Source organism: Marmota marmota, unplaced genomic scaffold, assembly GCF_001458135.2.
Source record: "Marmota marmota marmota unplaced genomic scaffold, marMar, whole genome shotgun sequence".
Taxonomy (NCBI): Eukaryota; Metazoa; Chordata; class Mammalia; order Rodentia; family Sciuridae; genus Marmota; species Marmota marmota.
Genome location: NW_025999990.1, coordinates 11,558,881 through 11,580,624, shown reverse-complemented (window position 1 = coordinate 11,580,624; position 21,744 = coordinate 11,558,881). Strand labels below are relative to the sequence as shown.

At 41.7% G+C, this 21,744-nt stretch overlaps 1 protein-coding gene across 2 annotated transcripts in view; it reads right to left on the bottom strand.

Moving 5' to 3' along the window:
- Positions 1 to 21,744, bottom strand: part of Atp8b1 (ATPase phospholipid transporting 8B1) — a 115,693-nt gene that overhangs the window by 17,898 nt on the left and 76,051 nt on the right. For both annotated transcript variants that reach the window (XM_048806158.1, XM_015482352.2), the window contains exons 7-17: positions 20,672 to 20,744; positions 20,500 to 20,570; positions 18,777 to 18,859; positions 18,508 to 18,666; positions 18,248 to 18,336; positions 16,147 to 16,337; positions 12,823 to 13,031; positions 11,043 to 11,086; positions 9,881 to 10,037; positions 4,913 to 5,101; positions 2,275 to 2,387 (exon numbers count right to left, since the gene is read on the bottom strand). In XM_048806158.1, coding sequence (XP_048662115.1) covers positions 2,275 to 2,387; positions 4,913 to 5,101; positions 9,881 to 10,037; positions 11,043 to 11,086; positions 12,823 to 13,031; positions 16,147 to 16,337; positions 18,248 to 18,336; positions 18,508 to 18,666; positions 18,777 to 18,859; positions 20,500 to 20,570; positions 20,672 to 20,744 — 1,378 coding nt within the window. The remainder of the gene's footprint in view (positions 1 to 2,274; positions 2,388 to 4,912; positions 5,102 to 9,880; positions 10,038 to 11,042; positions 11,087 to 12,822; positions 13,032 to 16,146; positions 16,338 to 18,247; positions 18,337 to 18,507; positions 18,667 to 18,776; positions 18,860 to 20,499; positions 20,571 to 20,671; positions 20,745 to 21,744) is intronic.

Here is a 21,744-nt window from a genome sequence, read left to right as displayed (position 1 = left end):
CTAAGAGAATTTTAAAAGAGACTATGAAATGTGAAGGATTCTATAGAGGAATTAAACTTTGTGTTATAATAGACTTTGTTTTTTTGTAAGCATCACCAGGGTTCCAGGACTATATTTCTACTTCCCAAATTGGAAGTATACCTTTCTTCTAAATTAAGTCACTAGAGTTAAAAAAAAAACAAAAAAACTTTTTTTAATGACTAAAAATAACAGACAAAAGGTGTAATGATGTTGTAAATACAGACCCAATAATTTTATAACTTGTTCCCACAAACTCTGTTATAAGTCCAATCAACTATGAACTTGCAACCAAACACTAATCCTCACACCAATTCTAAAATCCATGAGCCATTGTTAAATCTGAGATCAAACATTTTAATGAAAAAGAGTATTTGGAAATTTGAACAGATTTAAGCCACTTTTAAATAACTTTAATACGAACCAGTAAAAATCTTTTATTATTTCATTGTTACTTCTTATCTAGCCAAGATGTCAGAACTGGCCCAAGCGAGTATTCACTTTTCAGAGATTTTTTTTTGAAAGGTTCTATATTTGGTTGATTAGATTGACACTGTCACACTCTCATGAGAATTCATCCATTTTAATTGCATTAGCATCAGCATCAGTACCTAATCTGAAAACGTGACCCCACTTGGTAAACAACAGGTTTATTAAGCTTCTCTCTGAACACCTTTGGCGGGCTCTGAGCCTCAACTGATGGTAAGAAGGAAGAAACCACCCTTTATTAAGTACCTCCTAAGTGCTGGGAATTGAGCGAGATGCTTTCTTTTACAATGACCTGCCGTGGTTGGAATTATTTCCTTCCTCTTTCACATGGGAGATTAACGATGCAGATGATATGATAAGTATTCTTTTTCCCCACACAAAACTACTAAAGAGACTGAACTGGGACACGAGTTCTCGCTGATCTCCAACCTCACTGCCATCAGCATGCAGAACCAAAACCATTTGAGGATGGGTGGGCAATTCCCAAAGTGCAAGTTCAAAACCATTCTAGTGGTGACAATACCAATGGACTGTGCCCACAGCTTCCTAAGATAAGGACTTTGAAGTAATTAAGACCAAACTGTTTTGTGAACAAAGGTGTCAAACTCAATGATTCAGTGGGGGTGGGGTGTGTGTGTGCACACCCGGACTCTCAGCTTCCTGGGAGGCTGAGGCAGGAGGACAGCAAGTTTCAGGCCAGCCTTAGTGAGCAAGACCTTGACTCAAAATTTAAAAAATAAAAAGGACTGGGGATGTTACTCAGTGGTAGAGTGCTTCCTATCATGTGTGAGCCTGGGTTTGATCCCCTGCACTGCAAAAACAACAAACACCATGATCCAGCGCACTGCTTTCTTAACTTCTGCCAAACAGGAATGTACCTAGAAGAGGGTAGAGCTCTAGGAAGCCACAGAGATGGTAAGGTTACAGCTTAGCATAGCTGTAGCTGGCTCAGGATAACTGGAAGAGAGACTAGCCATTCCTGTGGGAGACCAACCTCGCACATGACTGAGTTAACTCCCCTGCTGGGCGATGTGGCGTCAGGCACCCATGCTGCTAGACTGCCCCACTCTTCTAGGGTTCGAGTGACTGTGTCTTTGTGCCCCGGCTGTTTCTTGCTACAGCCCCATGGGTGAAGCTATGCTCACCTATTCCTTTGTAATATTACCCCTTGCCCGGTTTAGGATAGAATGTTCCATGGAAGTGCCTTGAGTGTGTCCCCTTCTCTTACTGTGCCCTTGGGTGTGGCCTACATAGATGTCAGTCAACCTGCTGACAGTGGACATCATGAACATAGACTCAGCCCCCTGAAACCTGACCCCTTGCCTCATTTGAATAGCTTCTCTTCAATAAAAGGGATCCGCGTGTGTTCTCTCTCTCTCTCTCTCTTCCTGCAGACCCTTAAGGTTAGAGGAGCTGTCATAGCGACCCCAAAGAAAAAGGTATTTGTGTCTCTTGTGTGGTTATTTTGCACAGCCCAGTCAACCCAGTTCAACTGGAGTGACCCCTGAGCCTTTTAGTCACGAACAGAAACCCAGCACATTCCCCTGCATCTGTCCTATAGACCTGGATGCTGGGAAAGGGCTGGCTCCACGGTCATTTCCAAGAACATCACCAGCAAGGGAAGAACTAGAACCCAGGTGGCCACTTTTCTACTTTGGTGATGTTTCCACCCAATAACACCAGAGCCAGGGGAGGGTCAAGAGTTAAGAAACTTAAGAGACAGCATCAGAAACAGAATCTTGCAAGAAGAATGAAAGTGAGACTTACATCCAGGGAATCCTGTGTCTCTTGCTTTGTAGGATTCATTGGATGTAACCGTTCATAAATGACAGTGTCAGCACCTTTACAATACAGCCTGATGTTGCCTTCTGGGGCTCTTACTGGGAGTAAGGGAAGAAAAAACACACAACAAAGTTAAGTTTGATTTCTTCATAGAAAACTACATTGATAAAGTTACTTTGAAGTGTCACTGTGCTCCTAATTCACCCATCTTAAAACAGTCAATGCATCTAGAAGTGCTACCATTAACAAAGTTGGTAAGCCTTTGTCTACATTGAATGTAATAGCAAAATGAATATGAATGTTTCCATATCCTTACTTACTTTTTTTTTTTCTTTTTTGATACTGGGGATTGAACTCAGGGTCACTCGACCACTGAGCCACATCCCCAGCCCTATTTTGTATTTTATTTAGAGACAGGGTCTCTAGGTTGGTAAAAAAAAATGTGGCATATATACACAATGGAATATTACTCAGCAATAAAAGAGAATAAAATCATGGCATTTGCAGGTAAGTACATGGCATTAGAGAAGATAATGCTAAGTGAAGTTAGCTGGTCCCAGAAAACCAAATGCTGAATGTTTTCTCTGATATAAGGAGGCTGATTCATAGTGGAGTAGGGAGAGGGAACATGGGAGGAACAGACAAACTCTAGATAGGTCAGAGGGGTGGGAGGGGAAAGGAGGGGGCATGGGGTTAGAAATAATGGTGAAATGTGATGGACATTATTATCCAAAGTACATGTATGAAGACACGAATTGGTGTGAATATACTTTGTATACAACCAGAGATATGAAAAATTGTGCTCTATATGTGTAATAAGAATTGTAATGCATTCTGCTGTCATATATAAATAAAAATTAATTTAAAAAAAGAGACAGGGTCTCAATGAGTTGCTTAGCACCTTGCTGTTGCTGAGGCTGGCTTTGAACTTGCAATCCTCCTGCCTCAACCTCTAGAGCCAGTGGGATTACAGGCATGTGCCACCATGCCTGGTGGTATCCTTACTTACTCTTTTAACAAATATTTAGACACTGGTGTGGTGGCACACGACTGTAATTCCAGCTACTGGGTAGGCTCAGGCAGAAGGATCACAAATTGGAGCCCTTACTGGGCAACTTAGTAACAGCCTGTCTCAAAAAATAAAAGGGGCTGGAATGTAGCTCAGTGGTAGAGCACCCCTGGATTTTAAAAAGGTACAGACTGCCTACTATGCACTGTCCTGAACTAACTGCTTTCTTCCACAGGATTTTCTATGTTCATACAAACCAGCAGGAACTTTTCTTACCTATCAACTCATATTACTTACTGCCTCCAATGCTCAGGCCATAACATGACTCCTATGAGTGTTTTCTTATTTTTTTTTTAATATGTATAATAATTCAATCAGCTTGATTGTGATCAATAACTAGACTTTAGGTTCTCCAAGGCAGATGCTAGGCACAATAATCAGTCCAGATCAGTGTCAGGCACTCAGAAAGCAATTAGTAAAATGGGAATTCAGTACACAGGTAAACCTATAGGTTTCTATGGGTTAAACATTCACAGCACAGTGGAGAAGGTTTGTGGACACCACCTTAATCAAATGATCCAAACAGACTTCACCATGAATGAGGCAAACCAACATTACGTGCCTTCTAAAGTGTCACTACCACAATGCCCAACCTGATATAATCCTGAGGGGACAACAGATCAACCAGGCTGAGGGACATTCTACAAAATAACTGGGCAACATATAATAAATGTCAATATATGGAAGATCAAAACAAGGTTGAAGAACTGTTTCTGATTCAGACTCATGATCACCAGATACCATGTGCCACGCTGGATTGAACCCTGGACCAGAAAAAGATCAAGGTGGAAAGAGGGGAGTGAATAGAGAAAGAGGGAAGGATAGAGAGAACCAGAAAAGCCATAAATAAATAAGTTTCCTAGTAAAATTTCCAGAAGTCTGTGTATTAGATGATAATGCTGTATCAGGTTAAATTCTCAGATTTCCATCATTCATACACACGGAGACATACACAGAGAGACAGAGAGAGGCACGGTGGAGGAGGCAGACTCCTGTTCTTAAAAAAGACTTATTAACCTATTTGGAGGAAAGAGGCATTGGGTCTGTAACCTATTCTCAAATGATTCAAAGGATACTAATATATAAACAACTGGTGAATATTAAACAGTACACAACAGTCCTTTAAACCATCCTTGAATTTTTTTCTGTAAATTTGAAATCCTTTCAAATTATTAACTGGAAAAAAAAATTAGGAAGCAATCCTCAGCTCCACTTGGTGGCCTAGAGGTGCGATTTTGATTCATTAGCACAGCCTCGCTCAGAAGAGAGGTGTGTAAGCTGCCCACAGCCTGCAGCTGGGCGGGCAGCGGCTCCACCGCCCTTCAGCAGCCCCTGCGGTGGAGAACAGCCCCAGCCTCTGCCAGGTGCAGATGCACCGTCGCCGCCCCTTGGCACAGTGACGTGGTGAAGTGTAGAGAAACAACACCCCTTTCGGAAAGTCTGTAGGAATCTTCCAGGAGCCAAAATGGTCCTCTCATTACCTGCCTTATCCTGGCGTCACCAAATAAAACGGGCAAAGACGACACTGCGTCCAGCCACTCGCGGTGGACCTACCAATGATAGACATTCGCTTCCGGTCGCTGTTGAAGTCTAAAATGGCAAGAACACTGTAGGTCCTCTCGGTGCCCAGCTCGCTGATGGTGATGGTGTTCTGCGTCCTGGCGAGGAAGGCAAAGCCGAAGTTCCTGGCGGCATTGACCAGGGCGCCCTCGTCGGGAGAAGCCGCCTGGTAGTTGATCTGACCTAACAAGGGAAGGAGAGAAAACCAGAAAAGCTGTAAAACTAAATGCCCCCCACTGAGGTGCCTTTGCACAGCTGAACACATTCCCAAGACACCAGCCCTGGGCTCCCAAGGATCACACCAAAATTAAAACTTGTTAAATTTGGAACTATTGTTTTGAATTGTAAGTGGTAATAGAAACCAGAAATAAAACAACTAGCCAAGAAGAGGGGGCATTCCCATAATTCTGCTACCCAGAAGAAAACGCTATCGACATTTTATCATGACATTCAGTCTTTGAAAAACGCCTATTCCTGGAATAGTTTCTATCATGCTGGGTAGATATTCACAACCTGGTTATTTTAATGTTATATTTAAGCAAGTTGTCATATCTTTAAAGAGTCTTCATAAACAATCTTTTAATGAATGTGAACACGTTGCCATTTTCCCCTTATTGGCACTTAGTTTTATTTCCAAAAACTTTGGCTCTCAAAAATAACATCGTAAACAGGGCACAGTGGCACATGCTGGTTCCAGAGGCTGAGGCAGGAGGATCACAAATTAAAAGCCAGGCTCAGCAATTTAGTGAGACTCTTTCTCTAAATAAACTATAAAAAAAGGGCTGGGAATGTGGCCCAGTGATTAAGTGCCCCTGGGTTCAATCCCTGGTACCAAAAAAAAAGAAAAAAAAAAAACATTGTAATAACTATTGTGCATGTGTGTGCAAATATTTTCTGTCTCTGTTTTTTTTTAAGGACTGGTTCATAGTAGTGAAACCATTGAGCTAAAGAACATTGATTTTTTTCTTTCTTTCTTCCTTTGGTGGACTGGGGATGAAATCCAGGCCTCATGCCTTCTAGGCAAGTGCTCTGCTTCTGAGCTACACCTCCAGCCCTACATTTATTATTTGAAAGCCCGTATTACTAATTTATTTTTCAAGAGGGTCATGCCCATTGATCCCACTTTTAAAAGAGTGTATTTATTTCACCACAGCTATAGTCTCATAAAAAAAAAAAAAACAACTTTGTCCCTCTGATCAGTTTCTTTATTTTTAAGAATTAAATAGTGGGAAACTGCTTTCTATTCACAGGGGACAAGGATACATTTCACAATCCTGGGTAAAAGAAGCCAGACACTAAAGAGCACAGATTCTGCTCACGTAATCTGAAAAACTGACAATGCTAATCCCTGATATTCAAAGTTAGGAGATCATTTTCCTGGAGGGATAATAACTTTAAGGAATACGAAAGGGATTTCTGGGTTGATAGTTTATATATTTTCTTTGTTCTAATTAGTTATACCGTTTTTTAAAATAAGTCTGGGTGCCCATAAAAGGCTATAAGCTGTGGATAGCCATGGGCATGACTCTATATACACATTATACTGCAGTTAAAAAGTTAAAAAAAAAATACTTTGCCTACCCAAGATTTTCTATTTTCTTTCCTAATTATTCTGCTTCAAAGCAACATAGCCGGAGGAATTTTTATGGAAAAGAGTATTTAGTTTTCCAACACAGGGTGACCAGATGCATACCATGGGCACATGGGCAGTTCTTCCCACCTCAGTCTGCTTGGCAGGGCAGGCTGCTCCAGGGCGATGACATAGAACTAAACTGCCCTGCCCATTCTCCTTCCTTCTCAAGCTGCTGCAGATAATTTGTTCTAATTAAGGCATCATTAATCATTTTCCAATTAATAATTAAAGATAGCACTGTAGGCTGTTTATTTGTTCATCTGGAAAGTTATACACCAGAAGTTATAAATGTACTTTCTAAATCCAGCCATTCTACAAACATGCACAAATGCCAGAGGCAAACTATTTACTCAGAGCTAAGCAAGCAGCAGTGAGAACAAAGTGCTTCCCTTCACGGCGCCGAGACACCTTACATAATATTGACAGCAAACTTGCTTCCCACAGAAGCAAGAAACAAAATAATAAAACATGGCAAACTTTCCTTGAGTAAGGCAACTCTATCTGGAGCCAACACCTTGATATCTTTATCATTAAATAAAAAAGAAAACCCTTCCATTATGATCTGTAATGGAATCACAGACGGGCTGACTAGGAAGACCCTGTCCAAACTTCAACCTTATGTTTGCAAGAAGAAACCTAGCTAACAAATGCCTTTACTGTACACTTAAGGCAACCAGAGAGACATTCTTCCCTTTTACAGACTAATTTGTGCATCGTGAAATTGATGTTTAAAAAAATGCTAAAATCAGAACTGCCACCTCTTATAAATTCATTATCCTAATCTCCTCACTTCTTCTGGCTAAAAACAGGATCTCAGATCTTCCACTCACCAGCCTTAAAACCTTCAGATGTCTCTTTCCCCACAATCCTCTCATCCCCTTCAAATCATTTACCAAATGTCTCCCATATTTGTGACTTTCTCATCCTGCCCAAGAACCCACCCTAATCCATGCCCCCAGCCTCCCCATGGGCTGTTGTCTCTCTGCTCTAGAATATCACACCCACTGTGAGGCTGAGGCCTCCTAGAGCCAGCTCTCTGCTCACTGATTCAAGACCTCCAGGCAAAGAAGAGGCTCCCAAGCCTTTCCCACTCTGCTCTCATAGGGCCTGTGGGTGAAGGAGTTTCCATTGCCCAAGGTTCCCACCCCAATGGCAGACATACACCTTCTGCTGCTATTCAGTCAAGCACTAGCCTAGGGGCTACTATGAAGGGATTTTGCAAATTTAATTTAGGTCCTACTCTGTTGACCCTAAAATAGGAAGATTATCCAAAGGTTCTGAACCTAATTAGGTGAGCCCTTAAAGGGCCAAGGGCTTTGCCTTGTGAGAGTGATTTGAATCCTGAGAGGGTTTCAATGTAAGGCAGAGTCTCTATCACTGGTTTTGAGGATGGGGGACCAATCGACAAGGACTTTTGGCAAGGACTTGAGGGCAACCTCCAGGAGTAGAGAGCAAGCCCATCTGATAGTCTGCAGGGAAATGGGGACCTCAGTCCTGCAACCACAGAGAACTGAATCTTGCCCCCACTACATAAGCTTGGAAGAAGACACTGAAATCCAGATGAGAACATGGCTCCACCTTGAGTTTAGTGAGATGCTGAGCAGAGAACTTGGTCACAGCCAAGCTCAGACTTCTGACTTACAGAATTGGGAGCTTATAAGCAGGTACTTCAAGCTGCCAGGTTGCCCTAATTGATTCCAGAGTAACAGAAAACTAGGGCAAGGGTCTCCATACATGGCCTCTTAATGTTTTTAACACACAGGCCACACAGACTGCTGAAGTCAGAAGTTTGTGGCCACATATATGAAAGGATTTCCTCCTTCCATTGATGATGTTATATATAATAAAAAAGAACTTAATCTCCATCATTCTTCTCTAACCTCCTGCACCTAGAAATTTAACTTGTCTTCATTCCCAGTGGCTGGATCAAGTGCCCATCATTTACTGACTGAAGGACTCCTCAGGACATATGGGCCTTCACCTTAGCTGTCAGTGTGACAAAGAGCAGCAGAATGTTATGTTGGAAGAGACTTTGGACATCAGCCTCCTTACTGCAACACTGAAGAAGCAGGTGTGCAAGAAGGACCCAAAACTGGGCGGGCTCACCTGGAACACACAGTCCAGGGCTCTGCCAGTAACATCCAAGTGGGAAAAAATTAAACTGTAAGATTAATGGGTATTGGCCTAAAATGTCCAGTTAGCACTCAAAATACTACCACCACTCAAAGAAAAGAAGAAGAGTTTTACTAATGAGTCAGAACCTAAGGGAAGCAGGATGCTTAAAATTATATTTCATTCTTATTGTGCAAGTAAAATTTGCTTGGCTATTTAAACAGACTTTGACCTCTGTTTTGGCAATTCATGACCTGGCGTCAGCTCTTTCCACCTGTCCCCATTCGCTGCTAACAGGATCCATCCCACTTTGAACTCTCACATCTCACTTTATTATACTATTAAATTCACCTTGGAGAAGGGCCTTTTTGAAACTTGCTGAAAGATATCCTATACGGCTTCTACATATTTAAGTTTTTAGGCCTGTTCCTTTCCTGGAGATTTTATATCAGTTACATATGAAACAAAGATAGGAATTTCACCGAGGGACTTTTATGTACTGCAGTGATTAAAGTAAAACGTAGAGAATGGGGTAAAGTGAATGAATGAAGAGAAGGCAGACTGTGCACCACCATAGATATATCAAAAGAATTCCTTTTGCTCTTTCTACAATGTCCATTTGTATCTAAATAATTTGTTATGTCCATATATGACAAAACAATTTGTTTTCATGATACTGTATGAATATGCTGTTAGCACAGTTGGCACAAACTGGATTTTAAAATGAACTTCAGCCTTGCTTGTTCCCATGCAAATGCACTTTCAAATGAGAAAGAGACCTTAAAGAGATCCAGGCTTTGGCTGATACGTTCAAGCCCAAAACATATCGGAATCCAGGAAGTAAAAACAGATCTCTGAAATCATTTTGTAGAAAAGTCTGTTCAAGTTTAAAGTCTACTTGCAATACAGATAAGGCCTGATTTTCACATTGGCAACATACATTAGTAATACGGTAGAAAGAGTTTGATTCTATCCCAATTCAAGAGCCAGTCATTACTTTTAATGATAAAGTTTCATTTACAAAGTGATAAACACATCCAGAGTTACGACTGTGAATCAGATGTAAACTTCAGAGAAATCTTTGTTATTCCATATACCATCTAGTGCCAGTTTGAGTTTACATGCAGACCATTAAACATGCATGGGAAGCAGAGCATGAGTTGTCTGCAAACCAAAAAGCTAGCCTCCAAAGTCTGAGATGCCAGAGAAATACTCACCATCAATTCTTTCCACCATGACCGTGTGGCAAACAGCAAGCAAGAAGAAGAACTGCCGGACCTCTGGTTCTTTCCCTGACTGGATTTGCTCGATAAGATAATGGTCATAAAATGCAAGTTTCCCATCAGCAAATGCATTCCAGCTAAAATCAACTTGCTGAAAGAAATTCAGAAGAAAACAAAAAGGCGATAAAAAAAAAAATCTGGATTAAAAATTGATACGAACTTTTCTTTGAAGTCAAGTTTTTAATTATGTAAAAGTAACATTTTGGATTTTAGCCCATTCCCAGCTTTATTTATTTAGTAATAGTAGGAGATTGAACCAAGGAGTGCTGTACCACTGACCTACATCCCCAGCCTGTTTTAAGTTTTTTTTGAAATTTTGAGATGAGGGCTTATTAATTTGCCCAGGTTGGCCTTGAACTTGCAATTCTCCTGCCTTAGCCTCCCAAGTAGCTGGGAATCCTGATGTGGACCACCATGCCTGGCCTTCTTTATTTTTTATTTTGAGACAGGGTCTCAATAAGTTGCTGAGGCTGGTTTTGAAACTTGCAATCCTCCTGCCTCAGTCCCCAAGTGTATAGGATTAAGGCATGTGCTGCCATAATCATGTTTGGTGGATTTTAGTACATTCTTGACTTATGTGATAAGAGGTTTACACCTATCTTAAAACAAAAAGCATCCTATGGTGGGTTGAATTTTGTCCCATTAATAGATATGTAGACGTTCCAACTGCTGGTACTTATGAATGTGACCTTATTTGGAAATAGGGTCCCTGCAAATGTAACCAAGCTGAGGCCAAGTGAGATTTGGATGGAAGGACAGGTGTCCTATGAGATAGACAAATCTGCACACAGAGACAGACACACAAGGAGAGCACAATGTGTCAATGGAGGCAGAGATTGGAGGCCTGGGTTTCAAGCCAGGGAACACCAAGAACTGCTGGCAATTATCAGAAGCTAGGAGAAGTGAAAGAAGAACTCTCCCTAGAACTTTCCAAGGAAGTTTGACTCTGCCAAAACCTTTATTTGGGCATATGGCCTCCAGAACCATTAGAGAACGAATTTCTGTTATCTTAAGCTTCCCAATTTGGGGTAATTTGTTAAGGCAGTTCTAGAAAACTAATATGCATCCCAGCAGTTCCTCATGCTAAAGGACTCACCTCTATTTTGCTGTGAGTGTGTTGAGAGGCATCTCGATGGTCTCCTGAGAAACAAACAGGACAAAACAAATTAAGTCGCCTTTACTTGTGTCCAGAGCTCCCCCCCCCCAGCCTATTCATGGATGGTTCTGAAGTTAACATAGTTTTCACATTTTTCAAGAGTTGGATAAAAATTAAAAATAAAGAATAGAGACCATATAAGGCCTACAAAGGTTAAAATATATGCTAAGTGACTTTTTGCAGAAATAATTTGCCACCCCCACTAGAGTTTCAAATACTAGTGCCTGTTCCTCTCTGTTCTTTTGGGATTTGAGCCTTGTCCTTTGAAATGCTATACCTGCCACCAGGTTCCTAGTCTTCCTCACTCATATGAAACCACATTCACAATATAAAGTTTTCCATAAGTGGAAAGAATACTCATGTGCTGTGTTTAAAACAAAACACATTGTCTTAAATTATTTAAAAGCATTCTATTTAAATATAGGATTAGCCTTAATGTTGCTTTTAAAGGTAAGACATATTTCAGAAAACTAGAAATCAATTTTACTAAAGTTGTGCTGAAAGACACATAAAACTTAACGTTATAACCCTTTTTAAGTGCACAGTTCAGTGGCATTAAGTACATTTACACTGTTGTGCAACCATCACCACCACATCCATCCAGAAGAGTGCTTACCTTGCATAATTAAAACTGTATCCATTAAACAATAATTTCTTATTACCCTGCCCCCATTCTCTAGTGACCTAGTAAATATTCTACGTTGTTCCTATGAATTTGATTACTCTAAGTACCTCATATAAGTGGACTCATATGCCTTTTTGGTTTTGGCTTATTTCATTTAGTATGATGACCTTAGGGTTTATCCACGTTGTGGCATGTATCAGAATTTCCTTCCTTTTAAGGAAACACATAATGTTCCACTATACATGTGTGTGTGTGTGTATATATGTATATACACACATATACATATGTATGTACATATATATGCATATGTATGTTGTATATGTAAACACACACATATTATAGATAAACACACACACATTCTGTTTAGCCATTCATCCATCAATGGACACTGGAGTTGCTTCTACCGTTTGGCTATTGTGAATAAAGCTGCTATGAATGTGGGTGCACGAATATCTCTTTGAATCTCTGATTTCACTTTCTTACAATATATACCCAGCAGTGGAATTGTTGGCTATTTCAATGTTTGGGTTTTTGAGGGACATGTACCTTTGTGTGTGTGTGTGTGTGTGTGTGTGTGTTACTGGGGATTGAACCCAGAGGACCTCCGCTACTGAGCTACATCCCCAGACCTTCTCATTTTGAGACAGAATCTCACTAAGTTGCCCAGACTGGCCTGGACATTGTGATCCTCCTGCTATGGCCTCCAGAGTAGTGGGATTACAGGCTTGTGCCTCTGTGCCTGGCAACGTGTGCCTGTTTCCATCTGCTGACCTCTCCCAGGCGTGTGTTCCCAGCAGTGTCCATTATGCCCCTCTAGCCCTCAGCTGGGGTGCCAGTGCCAGCAGCAATCTGTAGAGGGAGGGCACAAGTGACTCTAGGGTGGCAGGTTCAGCTCTAGGCAGCACCCAGGAAATGAATCTTCTACCATAATTCAACAGCCAACCATTCCTTCTGTTTCAGACCCCAAACACACCCGCGTCTTGTAGATAGAAGCATGTCTCTGAAATCATCTTGTAGACAAGATCATCTGAGCTCGCAGTCCACTTAGGAAATAGCCAAGGTCTGGCTTTCTCCCTCCTTCACACTCGCACTCACCATAGATTTGCCCGTTGATGCAGCACTTTTTAAAGGTCATGATGTTCTGTGTGAGTGTCCCTGTCTTATCAGAGAAGATGTACTGGATCTGGCCGAGCTGCTCATTCAGCGTGGTGGTTCTCGCCTTTGCAGGCGTGTCCTTCTCAGAATAGTACATCTGCAGGTCCCAGTTAATAAAGTGACTCTGTCCCAGACGAATTACTTCCACACTAGGAAGACAAAAGATCACTCTGTGTGGAGTTCTGAGCTGTGAGTGGTGGATTTTAGCCTCACTTGTGCACACAGGCCTGCCATCGACTGCTACAGGCTGAATGTTGGTGGCCCCCAGAACCCATATGTCAAAACAATCCCCAACACAATATTGAGGCAGAGCCTCTCATAAGTGATTAGGTTCTAAAAGCAAAGCCCTCGTGAATGGGATTAGTGATCTCATAAAAGAGCTTGCTTGCCTCTTCTGCCCTTTAAGGATGTGGCAAGAAGATGCTCTCTATGACACAGAGTGGGCCTGGGCCTTCATCAGATGCCAAAAGTGCCCACCCTGGATCTTAGATTTCCCAGCCTCCGGAAGTGTGGGCAGTATGTTTCTGTTGTCTACAAGCTACTCAGGTAAAGGCATTCTTTTGCAGCAGCCTGCACAAACTAAGACATCTTCAAAGAGACAAGCCATAGCCAGTGGTGGTGGCGCACATCTGTAATCCCAGCGGCTTGGGGGGCTGAGGCAACAGGATTGCGAGTTCAACGCCAGCCTCAGCAATGGTGAGGTGCTAAGCAACTCAGTGAGACCCTGTTTCTAAATAATATACAAAATAGGGCTGGGGATGGGGCTCAGTGGTCAACTGCCCCTGAGTTCAATCCCTGGTACCAAAAAAAGAAAAAGAAAAAGAGAGAGAGAGACAAGTCATGCGTGGCCGTGTGCTCAGCCTCTGAGCTCTCCTGACCAATTGTTTTGTCCTTCAGGTCATGGTCAAGCTGACTTTAGATGAGTAGGGTTTCCTCAAAGCATCCTGCTCACTATGACTTCCCACTCACTCCTGAGCACATCAGGCCACAGCCATGGAGTGCCATGTTCAAAATGCACAGCTCAGGTGACCTGGACCCCTGTGGATGGTGCTCAGGTGCAGTCATCTTACAGTGTTTCCCCATCATTCCCAGGGACAACTGGGATGGCAGTATTCATTTCTGTCTCCAGTTGTAGGACAAAGAGGACATGGGCCCACTAGATGACAGACTGCTGAGTGCTCTCATATAGGGCAACAGTCTTTTGGCAAATAATTCCTAAAATGTGATCCCTCACTGTGAAGGTGACACTTTTTTCTAAATTTTATTAGGTTATAGAATGTTCAAAAGAAGATATTCAAAAAGAATCATCTCAATTTTGAAACTAGAGGGGCCCTAGGGCCTAGCTCAGTGGTAGTGCACTTGCATGAATGAGGCTCTGGGTTTGATCCCCGGCACTGTACAAAAACACAAGCGAAACCAAAGCACCATAGGAATTAAACACATCTCAGTTAGAAGGAAGCCATTTATACATTCAGCAATAGTTAAGTGAGCAAAGGATCTTTTTATAACAAGTTAAACGATGGAAAAATAACTCTCTCTCCCTCCCTTTCCTCCTTCCATAAATATGTCCTACTAGGTACCAAAAACCATTCTAGATACAGGGGATATATCCACAAGCAAAGCAGAAGGAAACCCAGTCTGTTAGCAAGTTATCACCTGCGAAGGCACACAAATGAGAGACCCAGTAAACACGTACTTATTGGGTGCTGAGGGTTCTCTGCACTAAAGCAAAGCAGGGGAAGGGGAGATAGAGAGCAACAGGGAAGAGATGGTCTGGTCATAAGAGGGAGCACTAGGAAAGGCCAGGGGGATGAGGCCTGAAGAAAATGAAAAAGCAGCATTAGGCTATCTAGGGAAGAATGTACCAGGCAGAGATAAGAGAAGGTACAAAGGTCCTGTGGCAGGAAGGGCATCAAGGGTCTGGAGTGGCAGGAGCCAGGGTTAAGGGGCAGGACCAAGGGGTAGGGTTGGAGCACTGAACACCAGATCCCACTGGGCCCTGGGTGTGATCCTGTGGCCTTGATGATTCTATACTAAACGACACCCAAGCTGCCAGGGAGTAGAAGAAAAAACAGAGATACCATATTGATTTGATTTATGCTTTAAAAGGACCTTGATTTCCAAGAGAAATAAAGAAGTTACACCAGCCAAATTGCATACGGTATTATTTTATAGCTTTGTACAAAATAATCCATATAACAGAGGGCTCTCTTAACAAGGGAGCACTGTCTTAGACTCTTTTAGAGTAGCTGGGACAAAAGCCTGCCCCAGGGCATGATTTCCCATTAAAAGAGCAACAGAAAGAACATGTAATAAAATTAGAAACAAAACAAACGCACATATAATAAAATTAGAATAAAATAAATGCATCTAATTACAGGGGTGTGTGTGAGTCCATTTCCTCCAGGCTATTACTGATTGAAACCAAGAACTGACTCCACTGTCAATATATTCCAAGGCGTAGCCCCTCTAAAGTCCAACTGGCCAGTGACAATGAATTTGATAGGAAATAAGAGCAAAACAGGAAGACACAGCACCAGACAAGACTGCCACTTGTCAGGGGTACAACCTTGACTTTCTGTTGGGATTGGAACTGACCTTAAGATAAGAAATGGAACCTTGGGAGAGGGTGGAGTAAGGCGGGACACCTTTTCCACCAGGAGGTCTTAGCGGGAAGGTCAGTGGCTTCCACAAGTAAGCATGGGTGTGGCAGATGTCAAGAAGAAGGCTGGGGGTCAGGGGTGGAGGGGGAGTTGTGGCTCAGTGGTAGAGCACTTGCCTAGCATGTGAGAGGCACTGGGTTTGATTCTCAGCACTGCATATAAATAAATGAATAAAATAAAGGTCCATCAACATCTAAAAACAAAAAAAGAAGAAGAAGAAGTCTCCTATAAGAGGGAAGCAAGACTTGTGAAATGGAAAAGCAAGTTTTTCCATGACATTCCAAGTCTCTAACTTTCTCCCAGGCCCTTCTTGAAACCTAGGCTTTGGAACTCACTGAGAAGGAATCTTACCAAGTAAGTGATTGTAGCCTTTGACCTCCACTGTCAGTGGCCTTATCTGTAAGGATAGAAGGTACCTGGCACAGAGTAGGCCCATTCATTTCCTTCCCCCATCTTATCCTCAATTCTGAAATAGAAGTTATTTTTTTACCTATTCCTTTTGACCTTTGAAACTATTATTGCTAGACACAAATGTGCCAAGTTGGAAAAAGATACTACAGTTTTCCCTAAAAGCAAGAGGCCAAGGACAGGACAGCCTCACCTGACATACAGAGAGATGGGTACCATGGTGTTCAGCACGATGATGTAGCCCCAGAAATTCAGGAATCCACGGTAGGAGGGAGTGATGTTTTCTCCATCGTAGAGGTACCAAGAATAATTGCCAACTTGTGCTTCCCAGTAAGCATGGCCGATGGCAAGACCCGCAGAAAGCAGAATGAGAACAATAAAGATCTAGAAGACACAAAAAAGAGAAGATGGATTTCCAACCTGATGCACTTCACAGATGTTAACTAACCGTGTCCACACTGTGTTTAAGATAATTTGGTAGTCTGTAAAAATAATGCACTTAAAAGAGTATCATGAGAATGCTCTGAAAGTCTATTTGATTGTTATGATTGATGGGTTTATTCTACCTTACACACTTAAGGATTTCATCCCCAAAATTATCTTTCAAAAGAGAAGGTGGTATTTTATATTGAAATTCTTAGAGACTTTATATTACAGGCATTCTCCCAATTACTCTGACTCTGAATAATAACATGTGGTTTGGGAAAATACCTTGCCCTATCATGAAACACCTTCAAACAATGCTGAATTGGGATACTTATGGAAAATACTGAAGGAAAATTATTAAAAAAAGAAAAGAAAGAAAGGCAGGGCAATGCCACCCGTATTTGGGTAATTATTCCTGAAAGTACAATATCGTAAGGATTATAAAGGATTATAAACAAGATCAAGAAGCAATACAACAAGAATAATGTTGCAGAAATGTTGAGCAAATACTTAAGAGACAAATTAAAAAGTCAACTGTCCTAGTGTGGTTTGCGTATTTGGGAGTGGGGATAAAATTTCCAGGGACAAATTTAAGTTTCTGGGCACAGATTTCAAAAGTGCTATAACTCACAACAACTTGGCTCAGAGGAGAGATGATGGGCTCTGTGGGTGCTCTAGTCATGACCATGATGGCACTGAGGGTGAACGGGCCAAGTTCAAGTTAAATTTACATGACATATGAAAGCAGGGTTAAGGGCAGTTCTTTAAGTCACCATATTACTTTTATATGATTTTAAATAGGTAGATGCAATTACAGAATTCTAATTTTATGAGTCCTGAAGGTTTATGTAAGACTAAGTATTTGAACAACAACTTTATTTAGGAAGTTGGAGAACTGCTTGATATTTGGGGCCACCCTACACACAGAGAAGAATTAATTCAGCAGGCCTAAGACTGGTCTCCCCAAAAGTGCTGCTGCAAGGCTCACCCTGGGCTGGCATCTGGGAAGTTAGATTGTGGGAGGCTTTCCTGGCCCCTTATTTCTTATTCTCTGATAAAAGTGGCTCCTGCCTAACTGTGCAAACGACACAGTATATGCTGACCACCTGCTTTCCTTTGGAGAGTCTGGAATTTTGGTGCATGCCAGGCAGATGGCACCTACATGCCCAGCCCTATATTAAAAATCCTGGCCAAGAGTGTCTAATGGGCTTCCCTGGAAGACAACATTTCACACTGCTGTCAAACACTGTTACTGTGAGAATTCAGTGTCTCTTGTGTGTGACTCTGCTGGGAGAGGCCCCTCGACAGCTTGTACCTCTGGACTTTGGATCACATGCCTCTTGCCGATCTTGCCTTGCATCCTTTTGCTGTAATAAGGCAGAGCCTTAGTAAAACTATATGCTAAATCCTACAAGTGCTCCCAGTCTGTCATCCAAGGTGGGTGTGGTCTTGAGGACCCTCTCAACACACCTTTTGCCTTGCCTTACAATCGGATTTATATGGTGTATGTTGCACAAAACCAACAAGATAAGAGGAAAGCAAACAGCAATCAAATCAAGACTTCAGGAGCTCGGCCCTACCCACTTATTTCCCTAGTTTTTCAACTGGTCTCCCTCCAGCCAAAGGACTCAGGGGAGCCTACCACCAGAACTTCCCTTTCCTGGAGGATTTTCTTGCTAGAAATGTGGCATTTCCAAGAAAAAGGGAAGGCTCTTCCCCTCCACCCTCACTTCCCATTAGGGTGTGGAGTGCCCAAGAGTATTTCTATCCCATTTAAAGAGATTTCCTTGCATTAGAAAAGTAGACAATAAAATTAGAGCAAAAGACAGCAGTATATCCTCTTATCCACTGAAATGGAAAATAAATACCGTGTAAACCATGTAGTTCATCAAGTAATCAATTTTAGTTCTTTTAAATCTGGTTTTCCCACTGTTCTTCATTATCTTAGTGTCAGCACCTAAAAATGGAAAATTCAGTGGGATCAACAATTGGGAAAAATCAATTAACTAGCATGTCAATAAAATTAGTCTTTCTTTGGCTTCAAGGGGAAAAGGACAGAAAAGCAATTTCCTACTTTAAATCTTAATAGTTCATAGCTGATTAATTTTCTAAGAAACTCTGAAAGTACCTGCAAAGATTACCAGTCCATGGCAGACATCAGTATTTCTAATGACACAGCCACGTAATAGAATTTTATCAGCATCCAAAGGAAAACTTCTCTTTCTCCAGAAGAGTGTTCCTGTGAACTTATCTAGTCGGTTATTGGGTTCTTCACATTCAATAAAACCTTAAAAAAAAAGATATGGTTCACATAATCCCATATAAAAGACTTGTTCAACAGACACTCAAATCAAATAAATAACATTTAAAACAAAGTAAGATGCCTTTTGTACTAACCATCAAATGTTGCTAAGTTATCTTCTCTTTGGAGATACTGGTCTGTGATTTCCAGCGCCATTTTGAACTTTAAATTGGTTTCTCTAAAGAAAGAAGGAAAAAAAAAATTAAATGAACATATTTTGGAGTTCAAAAAGGAACATTAAAAAAAATTGCACAAAGTTCCATTAGGCATGCCTGGAAGTAAATTAGCTTGTTTTATCTTTAAACTCTTTTCATCTTGGAACTTTGAGTTTGAAGGAGGTTATACCCTGAACTAGAGAAGAATTCCTAATCTGGGAAGTGCTGGTCTCCTTTGTGGTTTGCTATTGTGGCAGTTAGGACATGGCCCGCCCACAGCCTCCTTTTCACTAATTGAACTAGTTAACACCAGCAGGCTCTGATGGACTGTTTTGTAAAAAAATGTAGTTTCTAATATGTTATCCGCACTAAGGTGATTATACAAAACAAACTTGTTATAGAAATTCTACTTAGCCTCTGTCAGCCCATTTTCTAGAATGAATAAATGAAACATGTGTTTCTGAAAAATATTTTTCTTTGGGAAAGAAGGTAGCAGCCTCACCCCCAAACCTGGTATACCCCATCCCCAGTGCAAGGGAAGGTTAACTGTGTGTGGACACATGGCAGCAGGTGGGGACAGATGCTCTCAAGAGGAAGGCCGAGTTGGACCCTGTGGGCACACCTACAATCCCAGCTACTCAGCAGGCGGAGGCAGGAGGATTGCAAGTTCGAGGCCAGCCTGGGCAACTTAGTAAGACCCTGCCTCAAGATAAGAAGGGTTAAGAATATGTCAGTGGTAGAGTGTTTGTCTAGCATGCGGAAGCCCTGGATTCAATTCCTAGCAACACACACACACACACACACCACACACACACACAAAGCAAGGCAGTTTTCTTAGGGAGCACAGCCCTTCACACATTTAACAAACACCCATAGGGGAATCTTCAGCTATTGGGAAGCTGACCATTAGGTTTTCTTTCATGTCTTTGTAAAGCTTTAGTGTCTCTCGCTGGTGGGATGATTATTGCTAAGACTGAATGTCAGCGAACTGTTCAACAGAGGAAGGAAAGACCTCATTTCCGATGACATGATTCCAGCTCTCCATAAGTGGCAGGTGCATCTCTAGGGTGTGAAGAGTAAAGGGCGCAGGGAGCAGGGTTCCAACTGCCACTTACTGTGTGACCTTGGGCAGGCTACTTCACCTCTCTGGGCCTCTGTCTCCTCATGGGGAAGGTAGAGGTAATAATAATGCTCTTCTCATAAGGTTATTAAAAAAATCAAATAAGCTAATAGGCAAAGTGCCTGTGATCTCTTAAGCACTTAATAAATGTATTGAGAACCAGTCCAAAACAGAATATCATTTTCTCTGAAGTGATAGCAACTAAGGGAGAATTTGAAATTACCTAATGGCAAAGACTTTAAAAAACCTTTTCCTTTCTCTGAAACAGATAATAACATTCACAGTTACTTCCATTTGTCTGGACACCACAGCAATTCACCAGGGGCCCAGGCACATAGTCTCCTTGAGAAGTAGGGAAAGGTGGGCAGTCCACTCTAAGGGTGGGGAAAAGAGGCCAGTGTACAGGGGACACTATCAGACTGGCAGCAAGTGACGGAGGCAGAGCCAGATGGCAGGGTCCCCTGCCCAGAGTGCACAGATCTGAAAGTAATGACCATGCCCTCAAGGCCGACTCTGAAACAGGCTCATCCAAGACGCACTCACCCATCTAGCTCGGCCGTCTCCACATAGCAGAGGCTGTTGGGCTCAGAGCTGGACAGCAGCAGAATGTCAGCCTGTTCAAAACAAAAGGCAGCTATCACACAGGGTCCCCAAGGTGACCTGATCATGAGCCAGGAGCGGGCAGGGACAAGAGAGAAGGAACTTGCTCACTTACTGGAATAAAGTCATTTTTCTTCAGACGAATGACATCTCCAACTTGAATGTCTTTCCACTTGGTAACTTTAAACCTAAGTGTTAAAAATAATGTCAGTTGTCAGGCTGGGGAAGTGGCTCAGTGGTAGAGCACTTGCCTAGCACGTGCAAGGTCCTGGGTTCGATCCTCAGCTCCATATAAAAATGAATAAATAAAGGTATTGTGTTCAACTATAACTAAAAAATAAATATTTTTAAAAAATAGTGTTAGTTGAACTGGGGAATCACTCAACAGTTGAGCTCTAGGTACCATTCCCAGTTTTAAAAAAAACAGTTTATTGGTTTTCTAAGTTTTAGGCTAGGGACCCCCCATTCTTTATAGATGTCAAAGATTCTGAAAGTTGTATAAATCGCAGGGAAAATGTTGGCTAGAAGTTCACCCTTTGAATGATGTAAGTACTGGAAGTGGTCTTGAGAATCATATTCATCTCTGCCGGAAGCATCGTGATGTGACCGATACATCAAGATATTCTTTCCACCCTGCCTCATGCAGGGAAGAGTCCATTGGGGGCCATGTCCACACGTGGCTGGGTATACTTGGCGCCCCCTTTGATTCTTGCTCATGGGCTGCTTCCCCTCCTGTCCTCCCTATTCTAGGTCATCCATCACTTGCTCACTCCCCAGGACAGACACACATGAGTGCTCCTCCATGGGTCACCAAGAATCCTCATGGGGCTTTAAGATTGGCTTCCTCTCCATTGTTTAAATTATCTCCTTAATGGGTATGTACCACTTTTACAATAAATCTAATGAGGATATTGATAAAAATAAACAAATAAATAAAAGTAAAAGATGACTATCTTCAGTAATAAACTCCATAGGAAATCCCCATTTAAATTTCTAACAAGTCAACATTTTAAAAAGTTCCAAACATTTGTATAACTACAAAAGATACAACTAATGGACATGATGAACCCACCATAAGTAATCATTTCAATTATTTTGGAGACAGAGATATAATTACTATACTTGTCTTCCAATTTGTTTATGGATAAAAGAAACCTGGAGATTGGAAAGTCATTATATATATATATA